Raw genomic sequence first — 23,212 nt, 5'->3', positions numbered from 1 at the left:
TTCTTTCCCTTTTTATTTTTAAGACAGGATCTCACTAAGTTGCCTGCACTGGGCTCAACTTGGGAGCCCTCCTGCCTCAGTTTCCCAGGCTGTTTTGTTTTTGACACAGGGTCTTGCTCTGTGGTTCAGGCTAGTTTTTTTATTTTTTATTTTTTGCCTGCTCAGCCTGCCCTGAGGGTGGGGCTGGCATGGCATGTGGTTCTGGGGATCAAACCGAGGTCCCCTGTCCCTGCCTAAGCTTGCCTAAGCAGGCACTGTAGACTGCTGAGCTATCTTGCCAGCCCCTTAAGGCTGGTCTTGAACTCATGTATTCTAGGCTGGATCACCTCATGTGATCTCCTGCCACTGCCTCCTGAGCTCTGGGACCCTGGCTGTTTTTGTTGGTAGATGTGTTAGGTACTTGATTGTGTAGGGTCTGGTCCTTGGATGACCAGCCATCCTGTTCCTGCAATTGAGGGGGCTTACTGAGGTTTGAGACTTGACACCCTGAAACAGGAAGCTTGCCAGGCGGACACAGCAAGTCGGTCACTCCAGCTGCTGAGCCTGCAGTGCACAGGATGGGCAAGGGTGCGGGCCACAGAGTGGTGAAGGGAAGGTTCCAGGACCTGGTACTGAGTCGCAGGGCTGCAGGCTGCTCTAGGCCAGGACCTTGGAGCAGGGCAGGGGAGGTGTGGGGCCTGGGGAGGTGGGCAGACTGGAGGGGGACATACAGTGTGAGAGGAGGGTTCTCAGGCGGAGCAGCCCTGTGGGGACGGTCCCTCTATACATGAGTAGTAGAAAGCTAGAAGGTGGTAAGTAGAGGTCAGGGTGTGGGCAGAAAGGCAGGGACAGGTGTATCCTGAGGCCTGTGTGGGAGTCTCCAAATCTCTGGCCATTTGGGGGCCTGAGTAGCTTGCTGGGGACTCAGGATCAGAGCCTCCCTGCCAGGTCCTTCCTATCCTTGGATGGAATGGGAATTCTGTCTGAGACCCCTGGGGTGACCAGAGGGCTTGGGCAGGACAGGTATCTTGAGGGTGGCAAGGGATGCCGTGCCTTTGTGTCCTTAGCAGAAGGCCACACCAGTGCCCCTCCTCGCTGGCCTTCCCCTCCTGCTGAGGAAGTGGTCTCCAGCTGGCCAGGCGCTCCCTGGGGCATGGAAATCCCCGAGGCCCCCTGCACCCCGGAAGCAGCCGTCGGAATAGAGGGGTAACCCTGGGAGCAGAGGGTCAGCTGGGGGCTCAGAACTCTGCACTGTTGCCCTTATCCCTGGGCCTTGTTGGCGCACTTAAGCCATGTCAGCCCACTTTAGCCACAGTGTCCCCTCCCATCTGGGCCTTCCACAAACCCCCATTGGCCAAAGCCATGATTTGTGGGTTCGGGGATGACAGTTAGGGACATTGCTGCCTGGCTGTCTCTCTGCCTCCTAGATGCTTGGCGTGGTGTGGTCAGGGACCTTGAGGATACTGATGATTGTGGCTGTTTTCTGGCCTTGTCCCCCTGGCACAGTAGATCTGAGAGCCCAAGGCCCATTTGGCTCTGTCTTGGAAGGTGGTAGCATGGTTGGTCCAACCCTCCAATTTACCCTATAGCAACAGGGAACTTCTAACCTTAAAACCTGAACTGAGCCACTACTTTCTTGCCACCATTCATGTGTCAGGTGACAGCACTTCTCTGAACCTGGGCTGCCTGTCTGTAGAAGGGATGTTAACCCCTTCTCCGGGTCCCTGGGTGAGCAGGACGGTACCTGGGAGTTGTGGGTATCTAGGTCCCCAGGCTGAGCTCATGTCTTTCTGCCCTTGTTTAACAAGGGTCCTGAGCAGGGAGAACCGGGGGGGGGGGGGCTGATGGTGGCTGTTGTCCTCCTGGAGGGGTCAAAGGGTGGATCCCCTTTTCCTGAAGCTTCGCATACTCTGGTGAGCCCATTGGGATGAAGCCCTTTGCTTCACGGCAGTGTCTCACACTGACCTTGTTGTGGGCTCACAGATGTGTTTGAGGCAAGTGCCTGCACCCTCACCTGGCCTCACAGTGCCATCCCTTTGCCTGCTGTGGGCAGGAGGTGCCCAGTCTGAGGGCAAGGTTCTGTGGGGCTTTACCCATGGCATTGTCACTACTACCTCCCTGAGGTAGTAGTCACTACTTGTCACTACTTGCTCCCTGAGCCCCCAGTCTGTCCCTTGTCTCTGCTACACAGTGTGTTTCCTGTGAGATGGGTACCTGTCAGTCAGTGAGTTTCTCTGGAGAAATCTAAGTTGTGCACTGACTCAGTACTTTGTTCCTTTTCTGTTTACTTTTCATTACTGTCTTTTGAGAGTGACTGATGGGTTGATTGATTGGGGGGGTGTGTGTGTCCTAGTGTGGTATTGGGGGGGGGGTAGAACACAGGGCCTCTACCACTGAGTTGTATCCTCAGCCCTTCATATTTTTTATTTTGAGAGAATGTTGCTCAGTTGCCTACACAGGACTCAAATTTGAGATCCTCCTGCCTCAGCCTCCCAAACTCCAGGGTGACAGCCAGCAGGCTCCACGGTGACTAGCGTTTTATTCCCTTTTATTATGCCTGATCAGCTATTTAGCAGTCACCTAATATAGATCAGCAACCTGCCAGGCATTCTGTTGCGTGCATGCCATCCCAGCAGGAGGCCCTAGCAGGAAGTTGAGGTAAAGGGTTTATGATTTTGAGCTAAACCTAAGCAGTTTAGTAAGGAACAGTCTCAAAAGCAAAAGCAGAACAGCTTGAATTGGTGTTACTTAGGCACGCTGTGTTGTGTAACAATTGTGTGTGTGTGTGTGTGTGGTGCTGGGAATCATATTCAGGACCTAGCGCGTGCCAGGCAGGCACTTGTGCCACTGAGCTGTACCGCCAGTATTATGTGCCAATCTTGAGTCATCTTCTGGACACACTCACTGAATAACACACAGGTGTGACTGTTGTCTCTGTCCTGGTCAGCTGTCCGCGGTGCCTGTTGATTGGCCCGCACTCTATAGAGGGCCAGCCCCAGCCTTCGAGTTTGCATCATCAGAGCAGGTAGAATAAGAAGGAGTGAGTGGAAGCATTGAGGTTAAGCTAGCCAGCAACAGTGTAAATGCCAGTGTTCATGGTTGGAGTGTCTCAGAGCCCTTCCAGAGTTTTATTTTTATTATCTTAAAAAAAATTTACTGATACAGGGTCTCACTGTGCAGTTCCAACTCGTAATGACCCTCCTGTGTCAGCCTCCCCAGCTCTGGGATTACAGGCGTGCGCACCATGCCTGGTTCCGGGGCCGATACAGTATGCGATACCAGGGATCGAACTCGGGACCTTGGGCTTGCCAGGCAGGCACTTATGCTGTCGAAAACCTTTAATTACCTCAGTTTTATTCGCTGTAGCTTTGTGGGGTTTTGTCTTTGTTTTGCTACACCCAGGCCCTGTGCAAGCTGGGAGTCTGCCCTGCCCTGAGCTACACTCCCAGGCCTTTTTTGGTTTTGTTTTGAGACCCAGGCTGACTTCAAACTTGAGATCCTGCTGTCTCAGCCTTCCCTGTAGCTGGGATTACAGGTGTCTGGCACTGCACCCAGTATATCTTGTTTGTGTTTTTGTTTTGTGGTCCTGGGCATGGAAGCCAGGGTCTTGCACATGTTAGGCAAGTGCTCACCACTGAGCTACGTCTTGGTCCAAACCCTTGAACTTGTACCAGACACTCAGTCACGCTGATTTGTGGGTTATCACGCTTACTTGCAGAGAAGCTTACTTCCAAGCATCTTGGCATTTCCATGGTGCCATATCAGGGTCTTCCTTCTTGTCCACCTGCAGGCATCATTGTTTGCTTGCCTTAGAGTTGCAGGTAAACGGCCCCCTTGCTCTCCCTTGTCTCCCCTCCTTCCAGCTCCTGTGCTGCAAGGGTACCCATGGGGACCCCTCCCTGGATCACTCAGCTCCTTAACAGTGGCTGCTCAGTCTTTCCACAAGCCTGGTGTGGCTGTGGATTGCAGATAGGCCTTTCTGTCTGTCCTTATCATGGTGCTTTGGGCCTGTCTGACACTCAGTGAATATTGCCCTGCACCCTTGTGGCACCATGTTCCGTTTCCTATGAATGGATTCTCCCATAGGGAACTGTCTTGAAGCACCTGTAGAGGTGCTGTCTGCTCTTGTACCTTCTAGCTTTTTCTTTCTCTCTTTTTTTTTTTTTTTTTTTTTGGCGGAACTGGGGATTGAACTCAGGCCCTTGCACTTGCCAGCGAAGCACTTATTCTGTTGAGCCATCTACCTCCCCAGCCCTTTCTTTCTCTTTCTCATGGTCTCTTTTTTTTTCATTGCTTTTTTTTTTTTTTTTTTGTCTTTTTGAGATAAGGTCTCACTATGCAGCTCAGGCTGGCCTTGAGCTCAATTTGTAGCCCAGGCTGGTCTTGAACTCAAAACAATCCTCATGCCATAGCCTCCGGAGTGCTGGGATGATAGGCATGCACCACCACACCTGGCTTAGCATTTTCTTAAAAATGCAAACAAAACCAAAACTCAAGCCAGGCCTGGTGGTGTGCACCTGTCATCCCAACTACTCAGGAGGCTGAAGCAGGAGGATTGAAAGTTCATGCAAGGGCCGGTGATAGCTCAGTGGACTGAGCGCCTACTTTGGCAAGTGCAAGGACCAGGATTGAGCTAAACCCAAGCAATTTAGCAAGAACTAGTCTCAAAAGCAAAAGTAGAGCAACTTGAATTGGTGTTTCTTGGGCACTGTGTATTATGCACCAATTTTTGTGTGTGTAGCGTGTGCTGAACCAGCAACTTGAGTCTGGGCATGGTGGTGCACGCCTGTAATCCCAGTGCTGGGGAGGCTGAAAGCAGGAGGATCACTGAGTCCAAACTGTGTAGTGAGACCCTGTACCAAATACATAAAAAACGGGGGGGGGGGGAATCTGTGAAAGTTCAAGGCCAAACTGAGAAACTTAGCAAGACCCTGTGTCAGAGAAAACAAGACTCATTCATTTTAGCCACATTTTAAAGTGCAGACGCAGAGCTCCTAAGCTGTGAAGTCCTGGCTCCTGCTGAGCCTGTGTCCTAGTCCTCACAGCGTCCTTCCCTTTCTATTATCCCTTTGCCCTTGATGCCGCTGCTGCCTCCTTTATCTATTTTATTGACTTTCCTTGCAAGGACTCAGCTTGATTGGGAAACCGATATTTTTCCCATTGACTGCTTGCTATTCCTTTTCTACTTTGATCTTACTCCCTCCTCCTAAGGTTTTTTTTTTCCACCCCCTACCCAGACTTAAATTGAAGACCTTGTTGTTTTTTTTTTAATTTTTATTTTATTTTTTTACTCTGTTCTCTTTTATTTAATAACCAGGGTGCTGAGGATTATGCACTTTCCTCAGAGTCCCCAGTAGCCATATCCCACGGGTGTTAGTAATACATATTTTCCATATATGGTAGGTACTTACATAATTTAGAAAAAGTTTCCGGGGCAGGGGAGATGGCTTAGTAGAATAAGCGCTTCCCTGGCAAGCACAAGGGCCTGAGTTCAATCCCTGGTTCCGCAAAAAATAAATAAATAAATAAATAAATAAATATAAAAATTTCCCCTGGAGTTGAGCTTCATTGGAGAATGATAAATTCCTTGTTGCAGATGAAGAGTTGTTTTCTTTGTTTTACTTACTCTTTTTCTTTTTTGAGACAGGGTCTCCCTGTGCATTTCAGGCTGGATTTGAACCCACTGAGGAGCTCAGGCTGGCCTTAAATTCACAGTGGTCCTCCTGCCTCGGCATTCCAAATAACAGGGAAGGCAGCCATCTGCCACTGTGCCCGGCACTGTTCAGTGTTTTAGGTGGGATCGTGGTGTGTCATTGTGACCGAAGTGGTCATAATTACTGAAATTGTTTCTCTATTTATGGGGCATTGGTCCCAGGATCCCTGGGGACACCAACATGTGTGGAAGTTCTAGTCCCTTGTGTAGAATTACCTGGTATTTGTGTAGAACCTGCACCATCGTCCAGCAGTCTGTGAGTTATCTTTTTTTTTTTTTTTTTAATTTTTATTTATTTGTGTGTGTGTGTGTGTGTGTGTGTGTGTGTGTGGCCAGCTCAGCCCACCAGGGGGCAGCCCTGGCTGGCATGTGGTGCTGGGGGATTGAACCGCGGTCCTTCTGCTTTGCTAAAGCTTGCTCCAAGTAGGTGCTCCAGACCACTGAGCCATCCCGCCAGCCCCCACTGTGAGTTATCTTAGAGGACTCCTTGCATCTCGAATGGTGCAGATACTGGGTCCGTCACTGCTGGGCCGAGTTGTCTGGGGAGTGATCTCAAGTACAGGAGTCACACGTTCAGTCTGGTACATTCTTTTTTCTGCACGTTCTCCATCTTAGCTTGGTGGATACCACAGATGTGGCATCTGCAGATGTGGAGGCCTGCAGATGTGGGCCAGCTGTGGTGATACACAACTGTCATCCCAGCTATCTGGAAGGCTGAGGCAAGATCAAGGATCACAAGATGAAAGCCAACCTGGGCAACTTCATCAACTGTGTCTCAATTTTTTTCTTTTTCTTTTTTTTTTTTTTGATGGCACTGGGGATTGAACTCAGGCCCTTGCGCTTGCCAGGGAAATGCTTATTCCACTGAGCCATCTCCCTGGCCCCTTTCTTTTTTTTTTTTAGACAGGGTCTCGTTATGTAGTGCAGGCTGATCTTAAGCTCACTACGTAGCCCAGGCTGGCCTGTAACTTGTGGGGATTCTCCTGCCTCAGCTTCCTGAGTGCTGGGATTCCAGGTGTGTGCCACCATGCCTGACCCTGTCTTAGTTTTAAAAAAAAGCGTTGGGGTTGCAGCTCAGTGGTACAGGCAAGGCCAGCTCTGTTGGAGGGAGAAAAAAACAGGACAGGAGTTTGGTCTTCTGCTGAGAGCCTTGGGGAGTGTCTCAGTTACTATTTTCTTGTTGCTGGGATGTTGCTGGGACACCCAAAATTAAGGAAGGAGAGGTTTATTTAGCTCACACTTCATGGAGATTTCAGCCCAAGGCAGAATGGCACATAGCAGAGGATGCCAGCAAAGCAGTAAGAGAAAAACCAGAGGAGTAAGTAGGGCCAGGGAGCTAGCTTGGGAGACTAAGTACCTGCCTGGCAAGCACAACTTCCTGAGTTAAATCCCTGGTACTGCAAAAAAGAAAACAAAACAGGAGCAGAGCCAAGCATGTCCCCCTTCTGTAAATTGCTTTTCAGACTGTCTGCCCCACTCACATCCTTAATCCCAGCAGCACTCACATCCTTAATCCCAGCATTGGATCATGAATTAATCACAACCTCTAGAAGCAGCCCCATGACTGCATGAGGCTTTGGGGGGACACCTCAACGCAAACCATGACAGGGAGCTGTGGAGGGTTAGGAAGAGAGGGTGCAGGATTTGGTTTCTAGAAAACCCATCAGGCTTCTTGGGGACAGCATCCTCAGGGCCCTGATTGGAGGGTACTGCAGGGTTCCTGACCCTGGGCTGTAGCTGTTGTTGGGCCATTTTGAGGCAGTGGATGGGAAAGAGAAGCAGGCAGGATGGAGCCTGGGAGAGGGCTTGCCCAACATCATCTTGCCCTGTGTCTTGCTGTCTCTGGCACAGTCCTGTGCCTGGCACTGAGATCTTTTGATCAGGCACTGCGGTCTTCCTCCATGCCAAGGCAGCCTGTCTTCTAATGGGCCAGAGAGTGGTTATTTCATCTGTGTAGCTGGGGATGTCAGTCACAGTGACTCAGTTCCACCATTGTCTGTGAACACGTGAGCTGGGTGCCAGTGAAGCTGGTTTTTTTTTTTTTTCCTTTTGCAATACTGGGAATGGAACCCACGGTCTTTACACTGAGCTACATCCCCAGCCCTTTTTTCTTAAGTTTTAATTTTGAGACAGGGGCTTGCTAATTTACTGGGTGCCCAGGCTAGGTTTGAGCCAGAGCTGATCCTCCTGCCTCAGCCTCTCTGCCTGCTGAGATGACAGGTGCATCCCTGTGCCCTGCCTGATAAAACTTTATTCACAGAAAAGAGCATGGGGCACAGACTTGGTCTGGAGTTTGGCATCTCTGGGTACTTGGAACTAGCACTTCCTGAGGGATTCTGAAACCCGCTTCCTCTCTTAGGAAGGTAACATCTGCCTAGGCCAGCCAGGGCTCAAACAGGAGAATACCCTAAGGGGATGGGGAATCCTCCCTGCTGCTGCTGCCGCCACAGGTTATTCTTGCAGCTGCAGCTCCCTGGGCAGGCGGGTAGCTCTGTCCCCCTGGGGACTCCACTCAGAACCTAAGCAGGGTGAGCCAGGCCTCAGGTTCCCATCTCTGGGCATCTTTCTGAACTGTGTCTTCCCCACCCCTGCCACGCAAGCTTCCTCCAGAATTTATAAAATCATAGGAAATGGTGCCCAATTCTGATCATCTTCTTTTATTAACATCTTTTAATTAGTGTATGAGGAAGGATGGTATAATGAATATTCATGTGGGTTATTAAAATGCATAATTAATCAGTGGGGATTTTAATATCTGAATTAGTGTGTGGGGGAGGAGCTCTTGATTTTTGTCCCTTGCAGAGGAGGGAAGATGAGGGCTGGCTAGGGAGTGTGCCAAAGGGCACAGCAGGGCGCATCTAGGGACCCAGGCAGGCCATCATTGCGGCTAGGCTCTGGGAGTGCTGGGGTTGAGAGCTCTTCAGGACTGGCCTACACTGTGGTCATGGGAAGGAGTTGTGTATCCTTGCTCAAGGGTCATGGCTCCTCTAGAGCTCACTACAGGTGTCCTGAGTGTGGACAGTGTCATGTCCCTGGCTGGCCAAGGGGGCTGTCAGTAGCAGAGAGGGATGGGGGCAGGTTAAAAGGGCACAAGAGTCACCTAGCTAGTCTACTCCTCCCTCCCCAGGAACCCATGAGGGCATTCAAGCTCATGGGGTACTGATACCCCTAAACTGGGCAACAGATGGCAGGCAGATTCCTGGAGCTCCTTCTGGTCCTTGCTGTCCCAGGCAGGCTCCCAGCCCCCACCCATAATCTTGCTGGAAATTTTGATTTGAAAACAAAATCTAAATGAAACACGAATATTCAGTAGACTTGATTAATATGCATAATTATGCAAATTAGACAGCAATTAAACACCAATTCTCTTGGGATAATGGTTAACACGAGGCACAGAAATAGAAGGATGAGATTTGAAAGATGTGAAGGTGGGCAGAGAGGATGCAGGGGGGTGAGGGAAGCAGGGCCAGTAACTTGGGGAGCCCAGGGTGTCCTAGTAGGACACAGACATCCCCGGCCTGTGAAGTAGGGTCTGTTTATGACCTCATTTATGGGGGGGCAGGCACACCAAGGGGTCTGGCTGAAGGATCCCAGAGACGGTGCTTCTGTTCTGCAGAGAACTGTACTCTGGAGCCCCAGAAGGAGATGGGGCCCTGGCCAGGGAGTTGGGCATCCTGCCATGAGAGACAGTAGGGGTCTGCAGCTCTGATGGCAGCAGTAGGTTGATGGAGAGGTAGCCACACATCTCGAATGTTCTGGGAGATAAGGCCGCACCCACCCTGCCCTGCTTCTCAGGGAAAACCTTGTCCTCACAGGGCAGGGCACAGCAACCCTGGGGCCTTCTTTTGCCCTCCTGCTGCACTGAAAGGTAGGTAGTCCACCGCCCTAAGGGAGGCCCTGCAGTACTGATGGCAGCAGTGGGTTGTTGGAGAGTCAACCCACTTTCCAGTCACACATCGTGCTTGCCAGGGACTAGAATTCATTATTCTTTACCCATCCTTTGAGGGCCTGGTGAGCCTTTCTGAAAGGTTCAATAGAGTGTGCCTAAAACACATGCCCCAATCCTGTATGATTAGAGTCAGGCCAGAGCAAGGTTCCCAGTATGGCCTGGGATAGAGCACAAGCACCTGCCTGGCAAGTGCAAGGTCCTGAATTTGATTCCTGGTATGTGTGTGTGTGGGGGGAATTCCAGTATGGGTTCTCAGAGTGGGCACAGTGGTTGGGACTTTGACATATGGATAGGTGTTCACTGGCAAAGATAGCTAGAGAGCAAGCTGCTAAGTTGCAGGCCTATAGGTATGATCTGAGTTGTGTGGGACCCTGGCTCCTGACTGTGTTGTCAGTACTGGCTGGGTTAGGTGCTGGCCAAGTATGGCTGCACAGGGATAAGGGTGGCTCTCGATATTACTTTTGCCCTGCAGGTCTTGAGGACCGGGCCACCTCGGGATCCTGGGGCCCGAGTGACCAGAACAATTCCTCTTTCGACCCAAGCCGGGTGAGGAATGGGTTCCCCTTCTTGGGATGGGGGTGGGAAAGGTCAGGGAACTATGTCCAGGGCCTCTGGGCTCAAGAACCAGGTTTGTATCCTGGGCCTGGTGCTAGCCCCCTCACCCCTGCCATCTCCCCAGACCTACAGCGAAGGTGCCCACTTCAGTGACTCGCATGGTGGCCTCTCAGCATCCGTGTTCCTGGGATCTGGGCTTGGAGGTGAGTGTGGCTCAGCTTGACCCAGGGCACTGGGGTTGGTCCTTGCCTGTGCCTGCTTTGTGGCTGGGCACAGGGCACTGGTCAGGACACGGCCGCCTGGGCTCAAGTCCTGTTTGTGGGAGGTGGAGCCCATCTGCACCTGGTTGTGGCCCTTGGAAGGTCACCATCTTGCAAGTCAGGACTGTATCTATGTTGGAGCCTCAGTTTCCCCTCCCATGGGACAGGGATCTCCAAGCCTTCCTAGTGGTCCCCTATGTTGCCATCTCACCTGCCTGTGGAGGCTCACAGCATCTCACAGATGGACAAACTGAGGCTGGGCAGAAGTACTGGCTCCATGCTCCAGAGCCCTCAAGCTGCAGCCTGGGCCTCCATCCCTCCTGCCAGGGACCCCAGGGTGTGTCCTGGCAACACAGTCAAGGCCAGGAACCCTGAATTTGTTGCTGGGTTTAACATCGGTACTGGGGTTAGGCTGTGTGTCATTGGGGAAACTGAGGCCCAGGGAACTCTGGGGTAGCCAAAGCACAATCAGCACTGGTGACTCAAGTGGAAAGTGTGTGGCATGGAGAGAGGGGAGCGCGTGGCTGAGCATCCATAAGGGGCTCTGTTCCCGCTGTCACCCAGGAAAGGGTTTGCAGCTGGGGCTGTCTCTTCCCTTCTACTGCCCATTCCTTCCCCCAACTCCTGCCTGGCTTCCTGCTGGCCTGGGGGCCACTGGGCACAGCCCATGTGGCAGTCTCCATGGCTATCTGGTCAGCAAAGCCCCAGCCCTGCTGTGTTCTGGGTGTGTGGGGGGCGGGGGGCAGCTCAGCCCACGAGGGGGCGGGGCAGGCTGGCATGTGGTGCTGGGGATTGAACCTCGGTTCCTGTGCTTTGCTAAGCTTGTTCCAAGTAGGTGCTTCAGACCATTGAGCCATCTCACCAGCCCCATGGTCTAGCCCTTCTGCCTCCCCCCATGCTGGGCGCTGGGAGCCAGGGTAGGCAGAGTCCCTGGAGCCCTGGGGAAAGGTGACCCCAGCCACTGGCCTCCTCAGTCCTTGGGTGGGGTACTGGGAAAGTTCCTGTGGCACATGCAGAAAGCACACCCTCTTGTCCTGTCTATCCTAGGCTTACAGCTATACGAGGTGGTAAAGTGGGACTCTAGTAGTACTGGTTCTGGGATTCATTTTTTTTCAAAGTAAAGGAATTAGTAGTTAAGGGCCGGGGAGATGGCTCAGTGGAATAAGTGCTTCCCCGGCAAGCACAAGGGTCTGAATTTAATCCCCGGTTCCGCAAAAAAAAATAAAATAAAAATAAAAATAAAAGGGCTGGTGAGATGGCTCAGTGGTCTAAAGCACCTACTTAGAACAAGCTAGGCAAAGCACAGGGACCACGGTTCAATCCCCCAGCACCACATGCCAGCCAGCCAGCCCCCTGGTGGGCTGAGCTGGCCACACACACACACACACACACACACACACACAAATAAATAAATAAAAATTTAAAAAAAAAATAAAAATAAAAATAATAATATTACATTGCAAAGAAATTAGTAGTTAAGATTTGGGGCAGGGGGAGCAGGGATTGAACTCAGCACCTTGCTCTTGCCAGGCAGGTGCCTGTGCTGCTGAGCTTATCCCCGGCTCCTGCTGGTACGTTTTTAGATACACGTAACGATTACATTCATCATAGAGTTTGTACCTGTACATGATGTAATTTGCTTTTGTCCTGTTCCCCTATCTGTCCTTCAGCCTCTTCTCTCCCCATTTACAGAAGCTTTGTTTCTAGTATTTTTCCTCTTTCTTTTTCCTTGTTTACTTTCCCCTACTCTGGGGTGAGATGGAATCTCAGCATTGTTTTCATTTGTATCTCTCAAATGATTTGCCATATTGAAATTTTTAAAAATTTATTTGCATTTCTTCACCCGGGAAATGTATATTCATTTTTCTCAGATGCCAATTGTTGAATTGGGTTTATAAATTTGAGAGGCTTGATTTGGTTCTTTATGCATTCTACATAATATGTGGGTTATCTTTTCACTGTGTTGTTGGTCTTGCTGTGTAAAAGCTTTTTTTTTTTTTTTTTTTGGCGGAACCAGGGATTGAATTCAGGCCCTTGTGCTTGCCAGGGAAGCACTTATTACACTGAGCCATCTCCCCGGCCCTGATGTATAAAAGCTTTTTAATGAGGTCTCCGTTCTTGATATTTTGTGATAGACCCTGTACAATTGGGGTTGTTCATGAAGTCTTTGCGTACACCTATGTCTTGAAGAGTTTTAGCTATTCTATCTTCCAGCAGAGTTAATGTTTAATATTTAGATGTTTGATCTGTTTTGATTTTAGTTTTGTTCTTACTTTGAGATTGTTCAAATGGATGGACCATGCTTTCCCGCTCCTCCCTCATAACAAGGCTTGTTTTCCACAAGTTTTTTTTTTTTTTAAATCTTTTATTTATTTGGTACAGGGACTCCTAATGATCCTCCTGTCTCAGCCTCCCCAGTGCTGGGATTACAGGTGGATGCCACCACACCTGGTTTCGGTGGCCAGCCCAACACGGCAGGTGCTTAGACTGCTGAGCTATTTCCACACCCTTTACCTTAAGTTTAATGTCCAGTTTTGCTTCTGCATTTCTTAAAAAGTTGGGGCCTGGGTTGGGGAGATAGCTCAGTAGAATAAGCGCTTGCCTGGCAAGTGCAAGGCCCTGAGTTCAATCCCTGGTTCCGCTGGAAAAAAAAAAAAAATGGGCTTATTTATTTATTTACATCTTTGCTTAATGTATTTAGTATGGGATCTACAGGGTCTCACTACACAGATCAGACTCGTAGTGATCCTGTTTTTCAGCCTCCCAAGCACTGGGATTACAGGCGCCTGCCAGCATACCCCGTCTCAATGGCTGTCTGAGTGCGCCCTGTGGGCAGGACTGTGGTCTTTATTTTGAGACAGGTTCTCAAAATGAAATGATGCAGTTCAGGCTAGCCGCAAAGTAGCCCAGGCTGGTCCTCCTGTCTCTGCCTCCTGAGTGCTGGAGTTATAGGCATGCACCACCATGCCCAGCTTATTTGTTTCTGAGGCAGGGTCTCACTATGTAATTTATTATTTTTTAAAAATATATTTAGTAAATAAATAAAATTATATTTAGTACAGGGTCTCACTGCACAGATCAGACTTGTGATCCTCCTGTTTTCTGCTTCCCAAACACTGGGATTATGAGCTTGCACCACCACGCCCAATCTCAATTGCTGTCTCCGTGTGCCCTGGGGGTGGGGCCAGCAGGCATGGGGATCAAACCCTGGTCTTCCAGCACTTGCCTAAGCAGGCGCTTTAGTCCACTGAGCTATCTGGATGGCCCTTCCCTATGTTAATTTGGACAGCCTTTGAATTTGCTACATAGCCTAGGACACCCTTGAATTTGCAGCAGTGCTCCTGGCTCAGCCTCCTTAGTCTGGTTGGATCCAAGTGTCCTGCTATGACAAAAGTCTGTCTACACATTGTTACCCCAGACCCATGCCTTGCCCAGTGGTTTGAATCAGCACCTGGAGGGGGCTATTCATGACTTAACATGGGGTAGATGTTGGTTCAGGGTGACTGGAGGCCAGAAAGCCAAGGTGTTCTGTTGTCAGGCCCCGGCAGGGCGTGAGCTTGTGGGCTGGGGCCTTGGACACTGGGCCACCGGCTGTACAGCGCAGGCTCCTGAGCTCCCAGCAGAGGCCCCAGACCTATCCCTGTAACAGGAAACTGGGCAAGGGCAGGGGGTGTTCAAGGACAGGCAGCACTGGGCCACCCACCCAGGGCTGCAGACAGCTCTGTGTGCAGCTGGCCTCCTGACAGCACAGGAACCCCGTCATCCCACCCAGCTCTAGGTAAACTGGAGGCACCTGGCAGGCTCTGGGCATATGCTTTGCTCCTGTCTTCTACACTAATTGAGGGCCTGCTGTGTGCGGCCATCCTTGGGGGCTGCTCAGATGACCTCTTCACTCCCTCCAGGCAAGGGTGGTGAGCGGGGCACATACCCTGCCTTCGGGAGAGAAGCAGGTGTCAGCAGCTTGACGCAGGTGAGTGCTGCGGGCCCTTGAGCACTCTGACCACTCCCCTTTTCTTCTTTCCCCCACTTGCTGTACTTCAGGATTATACCCAGGGCCTATGCACTAAGGTCCATCCTGAGCCCTTTTTTATTTTGTATTATGAGACAGGGTCTCTCTTAAGTTGCCAAGTAGCCCAGGACAGACTGGAACTTGCCACCTTCCTGTGTCAGCCTCCCAGAGTGTTGGGCTGACAGGCACACACCATGGGACCTGCCCTGGCTCTTTCTCTGTCGTCCTCATGGAGATGACAGCGAGGCTTGACCTCCACAGTGCCTTGGATCCCAGAACAGGGCAGATGTGGGGAAAGCTGGTTCACAGACAGGCCAGAGGTTGCCCTCAGCCTGGGCTGGTCACCCTGAGAAATGTCTGACTGGCCCTGAGCTTTGCAGTTAGTGGGTTTTATAAACAGCTGGCTAGCCCAGCGCCCCCATGACCTGTCCTCCCCACCAGGCTGGCTTCCTGCCAGGAGAGCTGGCCCTGAGCAGCCCTGGGCCGCTGTCACCATCGGGTGTCAAGGGCAGCCCGGCGTATTACCCCTCATTCCCCAGCAACTCCCGGCGGAGAGCCGCAGACAGTGGCCTAGGTAAGTGGGGTGGGGTGCGGCAGGCAGATGGGGCTGCTGGGGCTCGCTGCATATCTTCCTGCTAGCCAAGGAGATGGGAGTTGCCACGGACATCTGCCTTCAGGTTCTGGCCAGTCCCAGGTGGGAGGGGCAGAGAAGAGCAGATATGGCTGAACCTTGTGGTTCCTGATGTCCCAGCCCCTACAGCCCCTGGAACCTTAGCCAGGTTGGTTCCCAGGAGCTGTGCTGCGTTGTTTGTAGCTGCAGACACTGTCTAGTGCCAGGTCCCCATGTCCCTGAGCCTGAGGCCAAAGGTGCTGTCTCTCAGAGACACAGCTCCCACACATGGGGCCCTCTGTCAGGTGCCTGGCAGCCTCTCTGTGCCGCTGAGGGGTGCTACTGCTGGAGCAGTTTGAACAGTGAGGTCCCTTTGAGCAAGGGTGAGAGGCCCTGGATGGGAGCCGAACAGAGCAACTACGCCTGGCCTTGTCCAGCCTCAGTGGGGATCATGATGTCAGGGACTCACTGCTGCTCTGCGCCTGTCCCTGAGTGGTGGGGAAGGGATCTCTCATGCCAGCTCAGCATTGCCAGTGTGACTGCGGTAGTGGCTTTGCACATAGATCCCATGAGCTGTAGGGCCGGGTGTGTGACGTGAGGGTGACTATGGGTGGCCTTCTCATCACATGATTTTCTGGGCTCATAGGGAGCTCCTAGATGATGAGTCGTGTGCATGGCGGGCTTGGGGGTTCCTGGGTAGCACAGGGCTGTGCCTGGAGCAATGAGCCGTGAGGGCAGCCACAGAGACCTTAACTCCTCTTCCTTGTGCAGACTCACAGCCCAAGAAGGGCCGGAAGGTCCCGCCTGGTCTTCCTTCCTCGGTGAGTGGGGCTCTGGGGGACCCCGTGTACCTGTGTGTCTGTGTCCTCAAGGCCAGGGGTCACAGCAGCCCAGAGGGTACTTCCAAGGCATGGCCCTGGCCTGAGGAGCAGTAGGGAAACCTGCCCTTAGCCTTCATCTCTCGCATAGTTGATCTTGTGGCCATGTTGATAGGGGCTGTGGGGCTCAGCATGCAGGGCATCCTGGGGACACTACTACATGTTGTCCCCACTCCCTTGGGTCTGAGTAATGATGCTACCCTGTTCCCACTTGCACTGGTTCGGGATCATGGTGACACCCAAGCTGTTTTAGGATTCAAGTTGTCTTGATTCATGCTGTCTCCCTACTTCCCTCAGCTCTACAAACCTGGCCCAACTGGCATCAACTGGACCCCATCACTGTCCTATGTTGAGCCCAGCCTGGGCTCCAGGCAGCAGTAGATGCCCTTTGACCTATCTAGGGTCAGCCATGCACAGACATTACTCCAGGGCCCTGCCCCTGAGACCCCAGGTCTTTGTGGTTGGGGCTTAAGGCCAGGGAATGTTACTCAGAATGGAGGATCTAAGGTGGCACACAAAGGGAGAGGTGAGAGATTCGAGCTAGGGCTTTGATGATTTGATAGGAGTTTGCTGAAGGAAGGAAAAGCTGTTCTGAGCAGAAGCCAGTCTGAGGTGAGGCTAGAACTTTGAAGGGAAGGAGGCAGGGAAAAGTAGATGGGAAAGAAAGAGGAGAGGGACAGGAGGCCAATAGCACATCTGCCTCTGGGACAAGGGGCTGGGATATAGGCACAGTTGGGATGTCTTACAAGGAAAGAGGTAGGGCAGGAAGTGGGTTGGGGATACTGATGGGTGGCTGTGGCCTCCTGCCTGAGTGTTCCCCTGCCCACCCACAGGTGTACCCCCCCAGCTCAGGTGACGACTATGGTAGGGACGCTGCCTACTCCTCCGACAAGACCCCAGGCAGCACCTACCCCACCCCCTTCTACATGGCAGACGGCAGCCTGCACCCCTCAGCAGAGCTCTGGAGCCCTCCAGGCCAGGCGGGCTTTGGGCCCATGCTGGGTGGCACCTCGTCCCCCCTGCCCCTGGCACCCGGTGCAAGCAGCTCTGTGGGCAGCAGCACATTCAGCGGTCTCCAGCAGCCTGAACGCTTGGTAGGCTGGGTAGGAGGGCAGTGGGGCGTCCCTACCTTTCTGATGATCTCCCCGCTTCCTGACCAGCCCCTGCCTAACCAGGGCTACCAGCTGCACGGAGCCGAGGGGAATGGTACCCTCCCAGCTGTGGCCTCTTTCTCTTCGGGGCCTGGAGCCACCTACAGCAGTGTCTCCAGCCACACGCCTCCCGTGTCTGGGGCCGACAGTCTCCTAGGTACAGGAATACTGGATAGAGGAAGTAGGTGCTGGGGCGTGCACTGGGCCCCTTTGCTGTCTCCTGAGGACCCACAATGGTCCCCATTGCCTCACCCCAAGGAGGCAGATGTCATGGGTTCTACAGCCACCGGATCTAGGGTGGGGCACCTCTGCCTACCCTTGGCCTGGGTAGCTGTGTACAGGAGCAGGGTCTGTCACTGGGCATCCAGGCTAGCAGCCACTGCAGAGGCTGGGCCTCACCTCTCTCCACCCACAGGCTCCCGTGGGACCTCAGCTGGCAGCTCGGGGGACGCCCTTGGGAAGGCCTTGGCCTCGGTGAGGTGGGGGCCCTGGGGGTCAGGGTGGCTGTGACCTTACTGCACAGGTCTATCCTGACTGCTGCTCTGTCCCATCCCCACTCAGATCTACTCCCCAGACCACTCCAGCAGTAACTTCTCGCCAACCCCTTCGACCCCTGCAGGCTCTCCACATGGCCTGGCTGGTAAGTGAGCAGCAGGGGGTCCTACAGTGAGCTCATCTCCTCCCAGGCCATCTGGGCAGGCTCTCTGGAGGACATTGCCTTGGCTCTTCTCAGTGATGTGCGCATCTAGCAATCCCTGGGGCTGTGTTCAAAGTGCCCAGGCTATAGGCAGGTGTGGTCTGTATCTGTCTTCTAGCACTCAGAGAGGCTGAGGCTGGAGGATCACAAGTCCATGCCCAGTTGCTTGCAAAATCCTCCCTCCCTGCTCCTATGCCTACGCCTCTTTGTCTCGTGTCCCTCCTTCCAGGGACGTCGCAGTGGCCCCGCGCAGGAGCCCCTGGTGCCTTATCACCCAGCTACGATGGGGGACTCCATGGCCTGGTGAGCTTCCCTGCCCACCAAGAGGCTGGAGGTGATCAGCTGTGTCTGCCGTGCCTTGCGAGGGCACCTCAGGTCCCTGTGACCAGCAGAGTTGCCATGGGATGGGTGGCCCTTGACAGGATGTCTAGAAAGGGTAGGGCATACCTGGGCATACATGTCAGCTACTTGGAAGCCTGAGACAGGAGAATCCCAAATCCAAGTATGAGGCCAGCCTGGACAAGTTAAAGATACACTGGAAAACACTAAGAATGTTAGGAAGAGGGCAGTGACCATGTGCTGTGTGCATGGGTCCTTGGGTCCAGGCTCTTACTGCCCACCACCCCCACACAGAACAAGATGGAGGACCACCTGGACGAGGCAATCCACGTGCTCCGCAGCCATGCCGTGGGCACAGCGGGCGACATGCACAGCCTGCTGCCCAGCCATGGCGCTCTGGCCTCGAGCTTTGCTGGCCCTGTGCCAGTGGGCGGGCGCCACACAGGCCTGGTGAGTGTCAGGGAGGGAAGGGCAGGAAGGGTGGCAGGAGGCTGGCCTCTTGTCCCTGCCTCATGTCCCCGGCCCTTCCTCCCATAGGTCGGGGGTGGCCACTCTGAGGATGGTCTTGCGGGCAGTGCCAGCCTCCTGCACAACCACACGGCCCTCCCCAGCCAGCCTGGTACCTTGCCAGACCTTGCTCGGCCATCTGACTCTTACAGTGGTGAGTCTTTTATTCTAGCTTCAGGTGTTATAGGGGCTGCAGGCTTGGATCTGCAGCTGGGAAACCAAGGCACAGAAACACGACAAGGCACCCAGGACCTGGCCAGGCCAGGCCAGAGTCAGCTCCTTCACAGCATGGGGTGGGGAGGCTGGCTCTGACTCTCGGGCAGTTGAGGTGAAAAGCCATGGCTGTTTTCCCTTTGGAGGTGCCAGTGACCCAGGGCTTGGTGTGTGGGGCGCAGGCAGACAACAGGCCTGGGCTGTGCCCACACATTCACTCTGTGCTGAGCCTCTTGGTACAGAATGGGAGCATGTGTGGTGTTGGTACTGTTTGGGGCTTCAGGGAACAAAAGGCAGAGTAGAAGTTGGGTACTGTGCTACACCTCTTTTGGCCCTGCATTTAAAAGGCTGAGGCAGGATGGCAAGTTTTAAGCCAGCCTGGGCATTTCAGTGACTTGGTATGGTCCTGTGTTAAAATAAAAAGGGATAGGGTGCAGCTCAATGCCAAGGCCCTGTTGAAATGGAGGCAAAGGGGAAATCAGGATGCTTAGCCTCAGTGGTATCCAGGAGAGGAGGGAATATTAAGCACAGTTTGGGAAGGGGTAAGTATGGGTGGGTACCAGAAGGAGTCCCAGGCAGAGGGCAGGGCCTGTGCAAAGGCCCTGGGCAGGTTGGTGGCAGATACGTTAAAGACCCACATAGCTGGAACAGGGAGGGGGGGAGGGAGACAGGACAGGCGGGTCATGCAGGGCAGGACACCAGCTTTGGCCCAGAGGGAGATGAGAGGCATGAAGGGCTGTGGGCAGTGGTGCTGTCTCTGCTGCCCTCCAGCAGCTGTGGGGAGGTTAGAAGTCAGCGGTGCTGCCCAGCATCCTACAGTGCTCAGAATGACCCACCCCCAGAGTCAGCAGTGCCAAAGGGTCTCCTGGCTTTAGTCCTTCACCTACAAGTCATCTGGCCCCTTCCTTGTCTGCTTGTCTGTTGCACGCTGGGCTAGTTCACAGTTGGCATTTTGCTGAGGGTATCTTGAGAGCTGAATTCAGTGTGGCTGAGAGTCCTCACACCAAACTGTCTCTTCTAAGGTGGTATCTGCAGCTGGTTCCTGGATGTCTAGGGTACACCCTGTGGGACTGGTTCTTAGGCTTGAAGTCAGCTTCCCTCTGCCAGTGTGCATCCCCAGGCCACCTGTGGGAGATACTCTTGAAGCAGGTGTGGTGGCACTGGTGCCTAAGCGCCCACCTTCCAGAGCCATGCTAGGAAGTGGGGCTGCTGAGGAAACTTCACCAGCAGTGCATGGGCATTGCCAGGCTCCTTGGTTTGCCAGCTTTTGGGTTTGAGACAGTTGTTTTGTTATAGTCCTGATTTGCATTTCTTTAGTTTCTGGGTGTGATGAGGGTTTCTGTGTGTTAAACAGCTTCTTGAGGTGCTGTCCTTGGTTTTCTGTGAATCCACTTTTCTCTTGTGAAGTTGTTTGCATATTTTGGGGATTTTTTTAATTTTTACTTTTTGTGTGTGTGTGGAACTGGGGATTGAACTCAGGCCCTTTTGCTTGCCAGGGAAGCGCTTATTCTACTGAGCAATCTCCCCAGCCCCTACTTTTTTTTTTTTTTTTGAGACAGGCTCTCACTGTGTAGTTTGTCCTGGCCCTGTGCTCACTTGTGAGCCTGTCTCAAACTCATAGATCCTTCTGTCTCAACATCCAGAGTGCTGGGATGACAGGCCTGTGTGCCACCACGCCCAGTTCCTCTTTGCATGTTTTGGAGACCAGTCCTTTCTTATTTACACTTCATTATGAATACCTTCTCGTCTCTGGATTCTTTTTTTGGTGGTCCTGAGAATTGAACCCAGGGAGCAGGATGTACCAATGGCACACACCTGGCCATTACAGCACTCTTCAGAGACTGAGGCAGGAAAATCACAAGTTTGAGCCCAGTTTAGGCAATTTACTGAGACTATCTCAAAATATAAAATGAGAGCTGAGTGTGTAGTTGAGCGGCACAGTGCCCGTCTGGCAAGCACAAGGCCCTGAGTTGGATTTTTGGTACCAAAAAAAATGGGAGCCACAGTCAAGCTGAGGCAGGAGGATCACCGTGAATTTGAGCCTCAACTGGGCCACATAGTGAGTTCAAGGCCAGCTTGAACTATATAATTAGACCAATCTTTAAAAAAGTAAAAAGCTCTAGGGATGTAGCTCAGTGCAAAGATCCAGGTTTTAACCCCCAGCACTGTCAAAATAAGTGTCCCCAAGTTCTTACTCTGGAACTAGTACCTGTGTATGATGAGGTAGAAATCCAGTTTGTTGATCATTTTGGGGTTCTTTTCTTTCTGCAAAGGCCTGGATATCCCAGGTTGGCTTGTGGCCACAGGAGAGTCACAGGAGACAGCCCCTGACCTAGGACTTGTTACAGGCCTGGGCCGGGCAGGTGCCGTGGTGGGCGCAGGCGAGATCAAGCGGGAGGAGAAGGAGGATGAGGAAAACACATCAGCCGCTGACCCCGCAGAGGAGGAGAAGAAGGAGCTGAAGGCCCCACGAGCGCGGACCAGGTGCCAGCCCCCTGCGTCCCACGCCCCTTGCCCCAGCCCCCAGTCGCCGCCCCGCCTCACTGTCTCCCTCTGGCCCCTGGCCCCCCTCCCCCATAGCCCAGACGAGGACGAGGACGACCTTCTCCCCCCAGAGCAGAAGGCCGAGAGGGAGAAGGAGCGCCGGGTGGCCAATAATGCCCGCGAGCGGCTGCGGGTGCGGGACATCAATGAGGCCTTTAAGGAGCTGGGGCGCATGTGCCAGCTGCACCTCAACAGCGAAAAGCCCCAGACCAAGCTGCTCATCCTGCACCAGGCTGTGTCGGTCATCCTGAGCCTCGAGCAGCAAGTGCGAGGTCAGTGGGCGCCGTTGGCGGCGTCCGCATCCCCTGTTCTGCTGCCTCCTAGCTTTGGAGCCGCCCCTGTGACTGGCCCCGCCTACTGACTGACCGTGCTTCTGACTGGCCACGCCTCCTGCCCTGACGTGGCTGCCCCTCCGCTGGTCACGCCCCCAAGCGGCGCGCGCGCACTCTCCCCATGGCCTGCCTGCCCGGTGCACTTACTGCCCTCCCCTCTGCTTTCTCCACGTGCACACACTTAGACACTGGTCCCTTCCCGACCCTGGCTTCCACCCCAACCCCATCACCCACCACAGACAGACTATCCCCAACCCCACTGACGACTACCCTTCGCCCTGCCTGGCCTCGTGACCCTCTGGGCTGGGAAGGACTGAACTGTGGGCTCCTCAGGCCTGGCTTTGCCTCCCAGTGCATCTCTGGACCCAGTTCCCTGACTCCTGCTCATGCTTCATGGGCAGTAACCCCACCCCCACCTCCAAGAGTCCAGAGGGTGCAAACTCTTGTCTAAACCACCAGGGCTGCATGTAGCACAAAGCTTTTCAAGCCTGGCCTGTACTTTTGACTCAGTTTCACATCTGCAAGTGGGGGGTTTTGTTTGTTTTATTTCGGGTTTTGTGGTGATGGGATGGAACTGTGTCCTCGTGCATGCTCCCCAGGGTCTCTGCCCACCCTATGTCGCAGGGCCAGGTGGGGATGGACAGTGAGGGCCCCGCCCTGTGACTGGCTCCCCCTCCTTGCTGGCCGCTGCTTTCTTAACCTGCTCCTGTGCGTCCCTTAACCTTTCTCTCCCACAGCCACTGCCACCCTGGCTCGGAGGTGACCACGTCGCCCAAGTGGCATGTGTGTCCTGCTGCGTCCCCACGCCTCCTCTCTGCTCTCTGCTTGTCGCTCCCCGCCGCCACCTCCTCTGCTCGCACGGCGGCCCCCCACCTCGCACTTGCTGCCAGGCTCCTCGGGGCCCCTCCCCCAGGTCCCCAGGCCTGGGAGGAAGGACAGCACCCACACAGCCAGCCTCAGGGTCTCAGTTTGGTCTGCGCGCTTGTCCTGGGCTCCAGCCGTACCTGAGGGCAGGCTGGGCAAGTGGAGTAACTTCTCGGTGCTCCTGGGTGCCTATGGGTTCCATGGGCAATGGGCACCCACTCAGCCTAGGGGAAAGCCAAGGCAGGGGAAAAGGACATTTATCCCTTTTAGAGCTATGGCTAGGTAGGACGGAGATAGGGCCTGTATCCCTGGGGGCAGAGAACAGCTGGTCCCTTTTGTGGTGGGGTCTGCAAAAGGCAAGTCCAGCACCACGTGGTCAGTGATCCCAAGCTGTCCTGCAGGGGTCACAGGTATAGTTTTTGACAGTGAGGTTCCTGGAGGTGAAAACCTGGTTCCCACCCAGTGCCCCAAGGAGCTCATGTGTTTTCCTGGCTCACCATCCCAGGCTCCTGGGATCCGGGTTTTGGGGACCCAGCCGCTTCCAGCAGGGCAGGTCACTTTGTGTTGTCTCCCAGTCCACTCAGTCACCCAGGTTGCTCTGGAGAGGGAAGG

General features: G+C 53.5%; 1 protein-coding gene across 3 annotated transcripts in view; it reads left to right on the top strand.

Annotated features, from left to right (window-relative positions):
* Positions 1–23,206, top strand: part of Tcf3 (transcription factor 3) — a 29,526-nt gene extending 6,320 nt beyond the window's left edge. For 2 of the 3 annotated variants that reach the window (XM_023717094.1, XM_004632926.2), the window contains 14 exons: positions 10,114–10,187; positions 10,321–10,399; positions 14,359–14,426; positions 14,907–15,039; positions 15,847–15,896; positions 16,787–17,047; positions 17,129–17,261; positions 17,520–17,578; positions 17,666–17,744; positions 18,031–18,104; positions 18,435–18,590; positions 18,678–18,801; positions 21,209–21,344; positions 21,441–23,206. In XM_023717094.1, coding sequence (XP_023572862.1) covers positions 10,114–10,187; positions 10,321–10,399; positions 14,359–14,426; positions 14,907–15,039; positions 15,847–15,896; positions 16,787–17,047; positions 17,129–17,261; positions 17,520–17,578; positions 17,666–17,744; positions 18,031–18,104; positions 18,435–18,590; positions 18,678–18,801; positions 21,209–21,344; positions 21,441–21,765 — 1,751 coding nt within the window. In that variant the 3' untranslated portion in view covers positions 21,766–23,206. The remainder of the gene's footprint in view (positions 1–10,113; positions 10,188–10,320; positions 10,400–14,358; positions 14,427–14,906; positions 15,040–15,846; positions 15,897–16,786; positions 17,048–17,128; positions 17,262–17,519; positions 17,579–17,665; positions 17,745–18,030; positions 18,105–18,434; positions 18,591–18,677; positions 18,802–21,208; positions 21,345–21,440) is intronic. The other variant, XM_023717095.1, reaches the window with a different exon arrangement.
* Positions 23,207–23,212: the final 6 nt, after the last annotated feature.

The sequence above is a fragment of the Octodon degus genome, unplaced genomic scaffold (genome assembly GCF_000260255.1).
Source record: "Octodon degus isolate 3935 unplaced genomic scaffold, OctDeg1.0 scaffold00050, whole genome shotgun sequence".
In the NCBI taxonomy this organism is placed as follows: Eukaryota; Metazoa; Chordata; class Mammalia; order Rodentia; family Octodontidae; genus Octodon; species Octodon degus.
This window is presented reverse-complemented; position numbering and strand designations above follow the sequence as displayed.